The sequence below is a fragment of the Asparagus officinalis genome, chromosome 8 (assembly GCF_001876935.1).
Source record: "Asparagus officinalis chromosome 8, Aspof.V1, whole genome shotgun sequence".
Lineage (NCBI taxonomy): Eukaryota > Viridiplantae > Streptophyta > Magnoliopsida > Asparagales > Asparagaceae > Asparagus > Asparagus officinalis.
The window spans coordinates 111,783,728-111,800,019 of NC_033801.1; the positions used below are offsets into that span (position 1 = coordinate 111,783,728).

Below are 16,292 nucleotides of genomic sequence, written 5' to 3' on the forward strand. Positions count from 1 at the left end.
GTACCTGACCGGGCATGACTTCACCATTGATGCCGCTAATGTTGATCCCTGCATAAAGGCAGGCTTTGTAATGGGCATCAACAATGTCACGCCCAAAAGACTTGTCAGCACCAGCAGAACAATAGTAAGGCCCCTGGCAAGACAAACCATTTTTTGTTAGACCAAGGCTAAGCATCTGAGTTTTCTGTAAACAATAGTGAAGCTTAACGAGAAAACAAAAATTCAAAGCATAAACCCAATTATTGTAGGTAGAAGCGGAACATAGAATGCAGAAAAATGAAAATATATTAGGAATATACATGCAAAGTTAAACAGGAAACTAATGATAAATACAACTTATATAAATCACAATATGTACAATTTGAAAAAAACTAAAAACAAAAAAAAAAGCAAGAAATAAGGAGAGCAGTTTCTAATTACCTACACTCAGTTCCTGTTTCGAAAGCTGCTGAGAGCATCCAATATTTAAAATGTACAACAGACATGATAAATAGCTCACTAGAACTTAATATGAACATATAATAGAGTTATATATGCCAGTCTAATTAAATCGCAACTAATAATAATTCAAATCAAATTATCCAAAGTTATGGCAAAGGGGAATCATTGGGGTTATCATAGTAAATATCAAAAGCGCATAGTATATAACATCAATGTCTGTGTGATATGAAAAATCACTGGGAATTTCCATTTATAAAATTATGAACACAAGCATATCCAATATGAGCAAAAGATAAGAAGAACTAGAGGCTAAAGGAGGGAAAAAATATCAATGTGAATTTTAAAGGAAGCCTCTAGCATGACACCACAAACAATTTCCGTCACAAGCAAGCAAATGAAGCAACAATGAAGAAGGTATGAATTCAGCAATTTGCCAAAAAAAAAGATAGGCATGAGCCAATTATATCACCATATACACACGAAAGATTAATTAAATGAACTAGAACCTAAACACAAACCACTACTCATACCTGAGGACCCGGGAAGCCACCAACGGGCCAGCCAAGAGGCCATTTGACATCCTTTTGGAGGAGGGTGTATTCTTGCTCAATTCCATACCTATTTATTTATAAGTCAAACTTACATAAATCAAACTCTCGCCATAGATTAAGAAATTTGACACAGAATCATATAAAGAGGAGAACAGAATTTATCACCATGGTACTTCAGCAACTACATCTGGATGGCTAAAAATCTTAGCTGCTTTAGCTCTATGGTTTGTAGGGATTGGTTCCCCAGCCGGTGTGTAACAATCGCACATAACCTACATGTAAAGAAAACTTCAGTGAATTGTGGAAAAGGAGTAAACAAGAGAGCATAAAATTAAAACTCCTAGTACTTCCAGAATTAATGTTCAAAATAAGAAAATAATGGTAATATATGTTATGCAATAAAAGAACAATATGCTAAAAACAGTTTTATGTAACACATGGATGAGATCAAATTATACTGCAAACCATATATCCATGTTTTCTTGGTATAAGACCGAATTCACTTCGTGAGCCATGAAGGGACAAATGACGCAAGAAATTTCTGAAATTGAAAACTTGTAATCAACTTGACTGATCAAATTTATGATGCTAAATTCATACCACGTACTACCAAGATTTCAAAATGCAAATAAACATACAGATAACATAAAGCAAAAGATGCAACGCTGGTAATGAAACTAAGAGGGAGATAAAAACTCAAGGACTATAGCAGCCAAATGTGAAGAAAAGGACTTACAAGAATATTGTTCCCCCTCCTGAAAGGATCCTTGAAAATGGCTTGTGGGCTATTCATAAAAGTAAATACATAAGTCACATAAATATGGACGAGGATATTTGGAATATATTAAAACCAACAAGAGTTACAAATTTAATAACCAAATAACTTACTATAAAATCACTTCACTGTCCTCTCCTGGAGCTTGGCCAGTGCTTGAACCATCATAGTTCCACTTTGGAAGCTTACTAGGATCGCTAACCGGTCCTGAAAGCGTCTGCTCAAATAAAACCAAAACTAAAAATTTTAGCATGTAATACTTACAGAAAAGAAGCAATAATCAAATAGAAAACCAATAGAACAACCAATACTAAGAAGATCAAAGTATTTAAAAAAATAAAAATAAAAAATAAAAAAATACTAAGAATCTTACCCTTGCTTTGCTCCGAATGTCCATACCACTTCCTCCGATCCTGTTGGCAAATAGAAAGCAGATTAAATTATATAAAAATAATATTTTCGAGAAATCAGATCTCGATCAATAAGAAAATTAGATAAATAAAGATGAAAGACCCTTGAGTGGCTCGAAACTAAGAAGGATCAAATGATTGTCCTGTACTGTTAAGATTAAAAACCGAATATATTTTTACATCCAAAAGAAAACCCCCCCAGATACATCATCAAAATATACACACGCAAAAAGAAAACCCATAGCAAAATAATAACAACAACCCCATGAAAATCAAATCATTCATCAAAATATCACAAAAAGGAAAACCCATCTAGCAAAATAATAATAATAACCCCATAAAAATCAAATCATTCATCAACACATCACAAAACTGAGCACTAAAGATCAGAACTAAATAACATAAAATTTGAAATAAATCTCTAATGCAAACATCAACACCAGAGCTATAAATGGGTTAATAAGCAGAAGCAAAGAAAATATCAAGAGAAATATCTACTTCACCAAACTTCATAACAACAACCAAAGTCAACACCATCCAAAAGTAATGATTACCCATAAACTCTAATGATCAAAAAGCAAATCTACCATAAACTCAAACAAAAAACAAAACAAACCCATAAATAAAAATTAGTAAAAACCCATTAAAATCAAACCTTTCATCAACATATCACTAAATTAATCAAACGGAAAATAAAAAGCCAGAGAGAGAATTGATCGAACCAAATGTATTCAGCAATGATCTTTTCAGTGGACTCAGAGAGATTGAGGTTGACGAGATCTGAGAGGAGCGACATGGCTACAACAAGAACCAACGAGAGAACCACAAAGAATTTGAAAGGAGAAGAGAAATAATGAGAGTGAGGAGAAAACGGGAGGATAGCGAGAGTTTATATAAGCAAGGGGTTGCTTAGAATCCTGATTCCTTGGATATTGATAAAAAAGAGAAAGGGGGGAGTTTTTTTTAATTTGGATTAAAATAAAGAAAGTTGAAATTTAGAACAAATTGGGTATTTTTTTAATAAAATGAATAGAAAATATTAAAACTACCGGAGAAATTGTGGATAAAGTTTAATCAAATTGGACATCTATTTACACTGATTTCTCTGATATTATTCTATGTAGTGCAGATAACTCTAATCATCTATGAATGACAATTATCATCCTCGCAATTATTTTAATAGCAGTGAACACCCTTCATTTAGGGAAAATGGCTAAATTGTTATATTTACTAGAGGTCTGGTGACATGTTGGTATATTTTTTTTTTATTTTGTTATATTGGTATAAGATTTTAGCTCCGGCGTCATATAGGCCTTAAGTTTGGCCGGAGTCAATTTTCCGGCCATTATTCTCACACGAGAGCTCACGTGACTCCGACGTGGCCTTGACGTGGACTCCAGCGTGACGGGTCGTTGGGATGAATAAATTTCAGCAAAATGGGGGTTTATATCTCTGATTAGAGCTTCGATCTTCTTCTTCCTCCTTCTTACTCCATCTTCTTCTTCTTACTCCATCTTCTTCTTCCTCCTAGGGTTAGTCTTCTTCTTCTTACTCCATCTTCTTCTTCCTCCTAGGGTTAGGGTTAGGTTCAGTGGGAGTTAAATTAGTGATGGATTCTTCTTCCTCCTAGGGTTAGGGTTAGGTTCAGTGGGAGTTAAATTAGTGATGGATTCTTCATCTTCAAGCTATCGCTCAAGATCAGTGTCAAGCACGAGCATGGGAAGAAGCAAGCAAGGGTTCAATGGAATAAAAGCTATACGACAGTGGAATGATCTAGCAAAGCAATATGGGGTGAATGTTTGTAATTGTGGTTTGGATTGCGAATATTTTACTTCTATGACTGATGAAAATCCAGAACGGAGGTTCTACAAATGCCGCAATCAGCATGTAAATTAAATTTACTTCCTTATTTGTTGCAGTAATCAACTGCAATTTTTACTTGGAAGTTGTAATTTTTTATGCATCTCACTTGATCATGGTCTCCTTTGATTTTTGAGTAACGATAGGCTGGTGGTTGTGGCATTTGGAAATGGATTGACAAATCAATGTGTAGTGTTGGATGTTAATTGTTTCCACTTCTAAGAGAGGAGATTAATGATTTGAGGAATACGTTGCTGTTGAAGGAGGAATTACTTCAAAGATGTGAAAATCAGCTAAGAGGATGCAATGAGGACATTTACAAGCTTAAAGAGGATGTCGAATTGTCTCAACATGATGCTGCTTCTTGTTTGGAAGAAGTGCAGAAAATGATGAAAGAAAGTTTAGAATTGCACGAAAAGATTGCAGAAGAAAAAAGGATTATTAAGTTTATGTTGTTATTAGGAATGTTTACACTCTGTTTAATTCTGTATGTTGTAATGTGAAGATGGTTGTAATGTGAAAGTAGTTGTGATGTGAATAAAGCACTGTATTTTGATAGATTGGTATATTGAACTCCTAATGTGTGTTGTTGATTGTGCATGAATAAATGAACTTTCTTAGTTGTTATATACAGGCATGAATGCACATGAACTGGTGCAATGACTTGTATAACCAAATGTACATGACCTAGTTCAACGACATGAATTCAATGGTACCTGTTTGACCCATATTGCACATGACCTGGTTCAATGATGTCAACAAAGGGATCGACATGAAGTAGACATATAAACTTTAAACATGCCAAACAAATGAACATCCAGAATACCAAATGTATTAGGTAGAATATTGCATATTGTAACAGAACTTTATCACATAACATAACACAAAATACCAACTGCTTGTTGTAACAGAACTTTATCACATAACATAACACAAAATACTAAATAGAACATGCCCAGATAGAACTGATCAACACATCTAAACACAAAATACCAAATAACAACTTTGTCCCAAAATACAATAACCAGACAGTAATAACTTTGTCCCAAAATAACATTAATCAGACATTAACAACTTTGTCTACTGCAGTTAATTACACTCTCATTCCTAAGAGGGTGCACTCTGTGAGGATGGAGCATTAGGTATCAAATATATCATATTTACTTGACTATCACCAGGAGCTCTAAATGCCATTTCCCCTTGTGGTCCTTGCCACAAACTAAACCCTTCTGGCATTCGTAATTGACCAGCACCACCTCTCCCTCTACCTCTTCCTCTTCCTGTCCTTCTCCCTCCCCCTCCTCTACCTCTTCCTGCCTCAGCGCTGGTTGTTGGAGCTTTGCTTCTTCTTCCAAGGATAATGGATGTTGACGTTGGAGCATTGCTTGGAGGCATGTCATCACATCTAATTTTGTTCAGGCTTTCCTTTGGTCTCCCCTTTTTCCTCACTTAAGATGGTCATTCATCAACTCTTGTTCCTTGTGATTCCTACAAGATGGATCAGGTAAGGCTTAAGTTGTTTAAAGAACACAAAATACAGCTGCAAAGAAAAATAAGCTTACTTGTGTAGCTTGTTGCCTTGGTGGTGCAGTGAGGCACTTTCTCCGTGTTTGTTCACTTGATTCACAATGGGTGCATCGTCCTTGCACACCTTGCCTTGATGCCTTAAATTGATTTCTTGGACCTTCTGAAGGGTCCCTCCTTCTAGCATGTTTGGGCCTCCTCATTGGCTTCCTAATACTGTGAGGAGGCAACACAGATCCCTCCTGTTGAAGGTCCCAAAATTTGGTACCTTGCACAGGGTTTAACAAGCTCTCATAAGCATTTTTGTAAGCTTCACTTTTGTACCAATGAGCAACAAAATCTCCTGGATTCTTTCTCATGAACAATATTGCACTAATGGCATGGGGACATGGAATTCCAGTCAAGTCACAAACCCTACAAGAACAGGTATTTTCACCCAAGTTAACCTTGCCTTGATGCCTTAAATTGATTTCTTGGACCTTCTGAAGGGTCCCTCCTTCTAGCATGTTTGGGCCTCCTCATTGGCTTCCTAATACTGTGAGGAGGCAACACAGATCCCTCCTGTTGAAGGTCCCAAATTTTGGTACCTTGCACAGGGTTTAACAAGCTCTCATAAGCATTTCTGTAAGCTTCACTTTTGTACTAATGAGTAACAAAATCTTCTGGATTCTTCCTTATGAACAATATTGCACTAATGGTATAGGGACATGGAATTCCAGTCAAGTCCCAAACCCTACAAGAACATGTATTTTCACCCAAGTTAACCTCATGGCTAATCCCTCTGTGATGTATCTCAAATCCACTGTAGTCATTTGTTCCCGACCAATGTGTTTGACAATGCAATTGTTCTTGATATCCCTCTTTGATTTCCTTGCTTATTCTAGGGGCAATCTCACCCAAAAATTACGTAATCAACTTCCTTTTTATCTGCATCCTATTCATCATGGCAAGTCTAATGTCTTCTAGCATAGAAATTATTAGCTTGTATCTTGCAAGAAGGATGAATGAGTTGAAGGTTTCGGACATATTGTTGTCAACACTATCACATTGGCTTGTATCTTGCAAGAAGGATGAATGAGTTGAAGGTTTCGGACATATTGTTGTCAACACTATCACATTGGCTATGACATTTAAAATGGGACTTACAAGTTGAAGGTTTCGGACATATTGTTGTCAACACTATCACATTGGCTATGACATTTAAAATGGGACTTACAGAAGGTGTGAGGATCTCTTGCCATGAAGTCGTCATATGCCCTTTGAGAGTAATCCTTGAGTTTGCCAGCCTCTATTGCAAAATCCCCCATGGAGGTTGCCTTCACACAATACCAAAAATGTTTTTGAAGAGTTCTTCCAGTATGTGCTTTCCTCTAATTGGAATAAATGTGTCTTGCACATTGCCTATGCTCCACTTAGGGCCAAACTGTATGTATAGCTGGAACTAAACCCTGGTTAAACAAAAAAATATGCACATATATGTAAACATGTAGCCCAGATAGAGATTAAATTGAATATGACATGAAATTGATCCTTACCTTTTGTTGGTCTAAAATTATTGTCCATCCCTCTCCCTCTCCCATGTTGAGATCATTGGATAAGATTCTCATAAACCATTCCCAAGAGCTCCTTGTTTCACCATCCACAACAGCCCACGCAATTAGCCACATCTGATTATTGCCGTCTTTCCCCACGGCACTTAGCAATTGCCCACCACATGCATGTTTAAGAAAGCACCCATCAAGTCAAAATATAGGTCTATAATTGTTGGCGAACCCCCTTTTCATGGCTGAGAATACAAGAATGAATTCAGTATGGCCTAAAAAACCTGCACATACAAGCTTTGATAAAACTTCAAAATTTTCTAACAAACACTTGAACTTTACCTGCAAAGCACACGTAGAATCTTTGAAAGACTCCTGATTCTGATGAGTCACTTTGGTCTGTGACCTTCAGAATGCACGTACTTTCAACATTACTTCTTAAGAGCTCTCTCATGTATGGTTTTAACAAGCCATATTGCTTCTTAAACAAACCATCTACTGCATTCAAATGCCTACTCTTTGCCCTCCTACATTTCCTTAAATCCGCTATGATCTCATATTGTTTTTGTATTTCTGCTTTCATGTCTTTGGGCTTGAACTTAGGATCCCTCAAAACTATGATCTCATATTGTTTTTGTATTTCTGCTTTCATGTCTTTGGGCTTGAACTTAGGATCCCTCAAAAAATTATCAATAAATTTTCCTGCAAGCCAACCTTCAGTGATTAGCCTATTCTTGAATGTCCTGCTACAAGTATGATAAGGGTGCATACTATTAATTTTCCAAGCACTAGCATCATCACGACATGGTGTAGCATTTAGCTGCCAATGACACTCGGTTTACAAGCTTACCGAAAACTCTCACACAACAAACACTATGCAATCATACTTTACACACTAAGTGTAGGAACCTAGCCCGTGTCCTCCTCCTCAAGTGCTCGGATGTAACCTCTCCCTAGGTTCGTCAACCGACGCCACTCCTATTGGATTCGACCCCGTCTCTCGCCTCACACTTCTCTCGGTGTACAAGTGTATTACAAGTGATACTCACAAATAAAGATTAAATACAATGGTTTGTCCTTACAACCCACAATATATAGTATGGAATATTAAGCTCAATATAGTGTGTGTGATAACAGTGAATGAAAAATATGTAACTCAATAAATATAGCTAAGATATGAAAATAAAATTATAAGCTACATGAAAAGATGAGTTAAGAAAATTTCTCAATAAATAAGAAGAACAATAGAGGATGATGAGGATAGAATCCTCAGTTGAAATGAAAGGCTTCTTCTTGTTGTAGCAGACTTCTTTTAAAACAGATGATTAGAAACAGCTTAAACAGCTCTTTTAAACACACTTAGGATTTTGTTAAAAATAAAACTTGGTTGTTGAAAGAGAGCAGCAATGGGGTATTTATACCCACTCAAAATATTAGCCAAATCCAACTTAAAAATACCAAAATAGCCTCAGATAGCCTTTGCAGAAAATAGGCGTTAAAAGGAAATGATGAGATCGGCGGTCGACCGTGGAAATCTCGCAGTTGACCGCGAGGCACAAAAAAGCTGAGTATAGAAATTAAAAGCTGGCGGTCGACCGCGAAGGTCTCTGCATGGATTCACGGTCGACCGTCACGGTCGGCCGCGAGCACATAAGAGCTATACTAAGAAATTTTGCTGCTGGCGGTCGACCGTGGTGGTCGACCGTTTCGTTTTTGAAAACTCCCTGTTTTTGAAAAGTGTTCAGAAAACCTGTATTTTCGTGAACATTAAGATATGATTTGTTAAAACGTATATATGTAACATGCATATATTATATATATATAAAGAAGTGTGAATGAGCTGTAAATATGAAATAAAAACTATTGTATCAAAGTTTGATGAAAAATCATTTATTTGATAGAAAACGTCAAAATTGTGTTAAGTGTACATATATTGAGCTTACATATAAACATACGATATATGTAAGCAAACTAAACTTATACCTAGGTGAATGCACATATATAAACTTGAATCTTTAACGCTTGATTGTCATGTGTTGAATTACCTGTAAAGAGAAAAACAAAACAACAAAAAAAACTAGAGAATAGATTAGCAATAAATTGTTTGACAAATCATCATCAAAACTATAGGGCTAATAATCTCCCCTCTTTTTGATGATGGCAAACAATTTATTTAATGATATGAAATACATATTGATAAATCATATATAACATGAATAATCTATATTAACATGAATATATAAAACCACATATCATAACATTCCATCAATATGAATTAAACATTAAACTGATCATCAATATGAATTAAACATTAAACTGATCATCAATATGTAGATTTTCTCCCTCTTTGACAACATCAAAAAGGAAAAAAATGTAACTAGGAGCAACGCTCCCCCTGCATTCAAGCACAGATAATAATCAAGTGTATGGACAAAAGCTCCCCCTGCATTCAAGCACAGATAATAATCAAGTGTATGGACAAAAGCTCCCCCTGTCAATTTTCATAAATGACATATAAAGATCATATATAGGAGCTAAATAACCATAACCATTCAGACACAACCATAAACATTTTAAAGTCCAAACCAAGCATAAAGCATCATTAGCAACACAATACCAATGTTTTCACAAAACCACATATTTGTTTTCACAAAACAAAGCATAAATATTGTTTTCACCATACATTGTTCATAGAAATGATAAACTAACATAATCACAATAAACCAAATTAGTCCCACAAAACTACATTGTTTTCCACACAAACCATACACAATTTGTTCCATAATACCACATAGTTTTCCACACAAACCATAGAGTTATTACAACTCAAAACAAAATATAAGTATCAAGTTTTCTTTCACAAAAACATAAACATAACCATAAGCATAAAATCCAATAATCAACGAGAATCAATCACCACCATCATCAGAAGCAGGGCCAGAGCCAAATCCCGAACCAGAGCCAGAAGCAGATCCTCCTTCAGAGCCCTCACCTGAATCAGAGTCAGAGCTGGAAGAGGGATCCGGAATCCCAAGAGATTGACGCTGATAGCTGAGAATGGTCCTAACGTCCCTCTGAATAGTTGAGACCTGAGTCTCAAGACGATCTAATCGGGCACAAATATCAGAAGTAGAGGAGGTGGAAGCTCTAGACTGAGAATGGGAAGATGATGGCTTAGCAGGAGCAGATAAGGAGTCGAAAATTTGCATACGGGAGAGAGAAACTCTATCAAAGTATTCCTTACCCGGATCAACTTTGGGTTCATTGGTAAGAGCAACACCAAAGTATTGGAGAATGAGGGTGATGAAATAGCCAAAGGGAAGAAATTTATAATGCTTGCATGCCATGTTCTTAAGAAAAACATTTGCCCAATTCACTTTTATTTTGGCAAAAATGACATAAACGGCATTAACCTTATCAGGGGCAAAATGATCAAAGCTACCGGTTTTGGGAATGAGATTTTGAGCAACAATACGAGCAATGAGTTTAGCAGTAGGATTAAGTGATTTGTTGTTCATAGGATAGGTGCAATCGGGTTTAAACAAGATATCGTTCACAGCCTGATCGGTGTGATCGATAAACATAAGCTCAATGTCACTTGTTGGAATCTTAAGGATTCCCGCAAGTTCGTCGGCAGAAAATGAGATCTGAATGTTCTTAACAGATGTGGAGATTGTTTGAATACCATCGGCATAAGTGGTGACAGACATATTTGCATAAAACAGATAAACAAGAAATGGGTAATACGGAACCTTACGTTCCACATCTAACAGTTTATCCAACCCGACAGCATGCAGAATATTATGAATATCATACAAGACTAATTCCTCGTATTTGATGTATCTACTAGGCAGGATTTTTAGTTTACACAGTTCCCTATATTTCTTATTTAGGGGTTTGAACAGAAGATAATCCTCATAGTTAGAGGCATCAGATGATGATGAGGAACCAATGTCAGGTCTAGATCTCTTCTTAGGAGGCATTGTTATCAAAAAAATAACTAGGGTTTTACAGATAGAAATATGACAGAGTTGAAAACCCTAAAAACCCTAGAATTGAAATAGGAGCACAAGAAAGAGAAATAGGAGAGATTACCCAAGATTCCCAAAGGAGATCAAAGATGAGATGATCCGCGGTAGATCAAAAGCAAGCTGCGGGCGACTGCGAGGAGAAATCTGATATTTTGGGGGGGAATTTCGAATGGGGAAGATGAAGAGGGTCAGATCATAAGAGGAGAGGAAGGAATGGCTCGGATTAGCTCAACATTAAGATCAACGATGGTGATTCATTCGGGTATGGGAGAATTAACCAATTGAAACCGAAACCCGATAATAAAATGAAAACGAATCAGAAAAATTTTCTTGCGGTTGACCGTGGCAGTCGACCGTAACAACTTCCAGAAACTTCGACGGTCGACCGTGGCTGTCGGCCGCGAGAAGAATAAAAGCATAGTCATATTAAAATTTGGATTTTGAGAGAAATACAATTTGGACTTTAATAAAAATTTGTTTTATGTTTATTATATATATATAAGAATATATAAGAAGTTCTTAACTATTTAAAACATGAAATTATTTTATTTGAGCTTTTAAAAATAACAATAATTAATATTTAAGCCTAAGAACCAATTTACTCAAGAACAAAAAAAAAACAAACAAAAAATGACATGAAACTCATTTTGGTACCCAAATCATTTTGGTACCACTAAAATTTAGGACATAACCCCGATCATGTAAATCCAAGGCCCTAGGGTTATGAACCCGTTTAGGCGTATTTTGTGCACCGATACGGTCAAAACAAAAATCATAAACATGACTCATACGATTGCAATTTGTGCAATGTAGATGTTTGAATGGTTTGCGTTGACCGAAATAAAATGCACGTGGTTCATTTGCAAAAGTAGATTTTTCTTTGTAAATATTTTGCAAACGAGAATTTCTTTTCAAATCGAAATAAAACATGGCCAAATGACCAAAACGACCACAATAATCATATTTGTACATGTATGTTGGAAAAATTGCAATGAAAAGAACAAAAGAAAATTGTCTTGTATTTCTTTGATTCCGATTACAATTCGATTACAAAAGAGAAGAGAACGAATTTGGTTCTCTCCTTTGTTTAAAACTGGGTTCTTCAAGGTAGCGATGGAGTGTCTCCTTTGGTTGTTTGCGTCGAATTTGCTCTCCGTTGATGATCCGACCGTCTTTTATCTCGTGGGAACGATAAACTTCTGTGAAAAGTTTGATAAGTAACTCTGAATGAGTTTAAGAACTCTGGACGAGTTAGAACTCTGTGAATAGAGTTGTTAGAACCAAAAATTCGGTTAATGATCAAGCATATATTCTGTTGTTGAAGAATCCCTTTGGTTTTGATCTCCTGGACTTGATTCAAATCTTCTATCTCTAAGGAATTCGCCTCTCCTGCTTCTCTGTGCGGTTGAGATTCTGAAGAATCCTCTCTGCTGCCTATTCGTATAAAAAAAACCAGCCTCCCACTCAGTTGAGTTTGTTGAGTTTTTATAGGTGGATAAGAGGTTGTAACCACCCTCTAAATCCGCTCCTAAGTGGGCGTGATTTTCTCAGATCGTGGGGAAACAGTTCTGAAACCGTTCGGCTCGTATTCGAACAAGTCAAACGCCCAATCTAGCGTTCAGAATCCAACGTCGCCTCTTAGAATTGAGACACGAGGTTGGGTGTTGGTTGAACACCAATGAACGCGAGGGTCGCTCGTGTTTGGTTTGTTATAGCTTGGAAATGCGGGGATCGGTGTTGGCTGAACACCAATGAACACGAGGGTCGCTCATGTTTGGCTTGCTATAGCCTGGAAACGCGGGGGTCGCCTGCATTCCCAAAATTGTGACGCGGGGATGACTTTCGCATTTTAGAAGGGATTAGTTGATCTGTAACCTCTTCTAAGAGCGTTGCAAGGACCGTTGTTCAGTAATCCTAGCTTTAGCTGTTGTGAAATGTGAAAGTCGTCAGATTGTAACTTTCACTGTGGATTATGAAGACTGCTGAATAGAGATTTCATCAGTTGTTGGAAGTATCGTTGAATTGTAATACTCCTCGATCTATGTGAAAAGTCCTCTATTTGCAGCTTTCGCTAGACGACACGAAAAGTATTTGATTGTAGTTTCCATTGTTGAAACTTGACGGGAATCAAACATCCATAGTGACTTTTAAACGAATATTTGCCCACAGCTCTCTACCAAGCAACTCACCAACTAAGTCTAACCTTTTATTTCTAAAATCATTACACTGTTCATCAGCATCTCTAATAGTTGTTAATATAATATTAGTCATGCTATTGTCGCAGCCATCAAGATCAATCATCTCAGAAATGAGGTCGTGTTTATAGCGGTTGCAGAGTTGCAGATGCAGTGATTAGAAAGTCGTCTGATTGTAACTTCCATCGTCGGGGCTTGATGAGGATTAGCTATCTATTGTGATTTTTAGACAGCCTACAGAACCCCGTCCAAAGTTTTTGAAAGTTCACGGTTGACTGAGACGAATTTTCGGAATACTTTGGATCCCAAAGTTTAGTGAATTGATTGCTCACTCCTTCTGATCGAGCCAGATGATTCTAATGTTGTTGACTGTAATCTATCTGTGCTTCTCCAATAGACTCCCCAACGGAGTCGCCTGTTTCTCCCCGGCTTTGGTCGTCTTGATAATTGTGATAGCCTTGGTAGTCAAGAAGTTGCTATTATAGTTGTCCACATAACTTCTGCACATAAGGATTGGAACGTGTGGGTGAGCTCAGCGTTTTGGAATTTCAACCAACCCAAAACGCGAGGGTTAAGTTTTAGGCGGGATTCTAGCCTCGAATCCCGTCCGTTATGATTTGACAGCTCATAGCTGTCTATAAATAGACCCCTGGAGGTTAAATCAAGAGTCACCTGACTCTTCTTGAAATTCCAACGAAAAATTTTCGTTCTCTCCGGCGAAAGACTGTTCATCTCCTCCGACAAGATTCCATGGCACCCAAGAAGCAGATTGATAATCGTCCTTCCAAGCCCGACGTCGTCGCGGCTCAAGGGTCAGCACCGTCTGCGCCGGCCGGCGGCGATGTTGCTTAGGCGAACGTGCCGCCTCAACTTCCTTTGATTGGCGGTGAGTATGACTGTCGTGATCGTTAAACTTGTTTCGGCAAGTTCTGATCTTTAGATCAACGAGGAGACTCGTTTCAATAACGCAGGGCTGGACTCCGTCGTTTAATCTTTTTGACGAGTGGTTCGACCTCCGCGTCTCAGATTCTTAACGCGAGGGTCAACCTACGCGTCTGAACTCTCTGACGCGAGGCTTGACCTTCGCGTCTGAGATTTTTGACGCTAGGTTTGATATTCGCGTCCTAGCTTATCTGACGCGGGAGTCGACCTTCGCGTCTGGGCTTTATATTTGCCTTGTCTAAAATTTTCTAAATTTTTCTTTATTTCGCAGTGCGTCATACCAGTCAACCTCTTCCTTTTCGCCACCATTTTGGACATGAAGGTGGTGTGGATATGAACATGACATTCAACCTACGCCAAGAACTCCCCGTTTTCCGAATTAAGGAAAAGAGTCGCGTGGAACTGATCACCCAAGCTTCTCCCGAGACACTTAGAATATTGGTCACGGACGCTCGACTTGAAAACTCAAGCCGTAAGCCAATAGTCAAATCTGGATTCCTCTTCGGGGATTTTGTTGATTTCGAGGCGGATAATGCTTACGATGGGGACTACAAGTGGTTACGGAAAGTTGGGGACCACAACCTTTTCTTGCCTAATATGGAGAGGATGTACCCACTTTCTTATTTCTAGTGTGCTTCCATCCCACGGCGTATGGATTGGCCCCTGGTTAAGGATCAGGATGGGGTTATTCTCGAAACTCTGACTTTTCACGGGGTCCGTACACTCGGTTACAACAGGCAGGTGATAGCTTTGCGGCCAGGTTTATTTGCTAAGGAGTATCCCCTTGGCGAGGTGGCCAGCCCAGCAAATACCTTTGTCAAGAGGTTTGTGGCGAAGAAAGGAGAGTTTCCCGCGCAAGGATTTAGAACTCCTGGCTGGGTTCATTCTCCGGTGACAGGGTGGTGGACCCGGATGACCAAGCTCGTTTTAGATGAATTGGAAACCCCTCTTGCCCGAGCTGGATTGCAGATTCCCGTGCGGGCTACTATGTTCAGGATTGTTCAGAGCCACTTTCATTTCTTCTCCATATTGGAGAAGTATAATCCCGAGACTTGTACTTTCTTCACCCCTGTGGGGGAGTTAGGTTTCGCTCTTCACGAAATGCATGAAGTCTCGGGTCTTATTCTTAGGGATTTGTCGTACGAAGAGTTTGTTCCAAGATCAGCGGAACTTAAAATTTTAAAGAAGACCAACCCCAAAATTTATTCCACCCTTTGGGAAGTCATGTGTCACTTCCACATTTGCATGCAGCTGACGGGGGCTCGAGGAAGCGGCATTAAACAAGTATCTTGGGCGGAATATTTATTCCAGAATTTGACCAATAAAGGAGCCTCAGTGAACAGACTATCTGCAAGCACTTTAGAGGAAGTTCAGGCCCGAATTGACAATGCTACCTCCCACTACACAAATGAGGCGAAGGAAGATGTTTTCCCGGCTCATACAGAGTTTGAAAGCTTCCACTATCAAGCTCTGATTCCAATTTCCGACACAGCGCTGTTGGCTGGGTTCTTGATGCTGTGGATCAAGCGTTGTGTCGTTCCTACTAGGCCAGTCGATGCCCTCGCTGTTGAGGTGATCTACCCGGCTGTCCTTTTGGCCCATGGGAAACCTGTGAGCCTCCTTCATGCTATGGTGAGTTGTTTACAGCATGGACTACGGGAGTTGGCCTCGGACTTCGTGGATGTTATAGAGGTGGAGTCTGGGGGTCACAAGACTTTCAAAACTCCTAATCCCAGGGTGCCACTGCTATACACCTATCTGATGACTTGGTACGTGCTCCACTATCCTCCTTTAATGAGTGCAGCCTCTCCCCCGGAAGATTCATTCATCCCATTCGTGCAACGACTAGAATCTGCAAAATGGGAAGGGGGGTATATGGTTAAAATTCGCTAAATTTTGGCGCGAGACACTCACTTCCATATCTTCCGCTGTTTCCCTGATTTTGGGGGCGGCGTCTACGGAGCCGAATATCAGGACGTAGCGGGTTCTAACGGATTCACTCAGCTGAGTGGGGGTGTTTTC

The 16,292-nt window shown here is 38.6% G+C and overlaps 1 protein-coding gene across 1 annotated transcript in view; it reads right to left on the reverse strand.

Moving 5' to 3' along the window:
- LOC109851277 (glutamine synthetase cytosolic isozyme 1) overlaps positions 1-3,076 on the reverse strand; it is a 5,152-nt gene extending 2,076 nt beyond the window's left edge. Inside the window, exons 1-7 of the mRNA XM_020421338.1 lie at positions 2,900-3,076; positions 2,141-2,180; positions 1,881-1,984; positions 1,729-1,777; positions 1,158-1,264; positions 972-1,059; positions 5-133 (exon numbers count right to left, since the gene is read on the reverse strand). Coding sequence (XP_020276927.1) covers positions 5-133; positions 972-1,059; positions 1,158-1,264; positions 1,729-1,777; positions 1,881-1,984; positions 2,141-2,180; positions 2,900-2,973 — 591 coding nt within the window. The 5' untranslated portion in view covers positions 2,974-3,076. The remainder of the gene's footprint in view (positions 1-4; positions 134-971; positions 1,060-1,157; positions 1,265-1,728; positions 1,778-1,880; positions 1,985-2,140; positions 2,181-2,899) is intronic.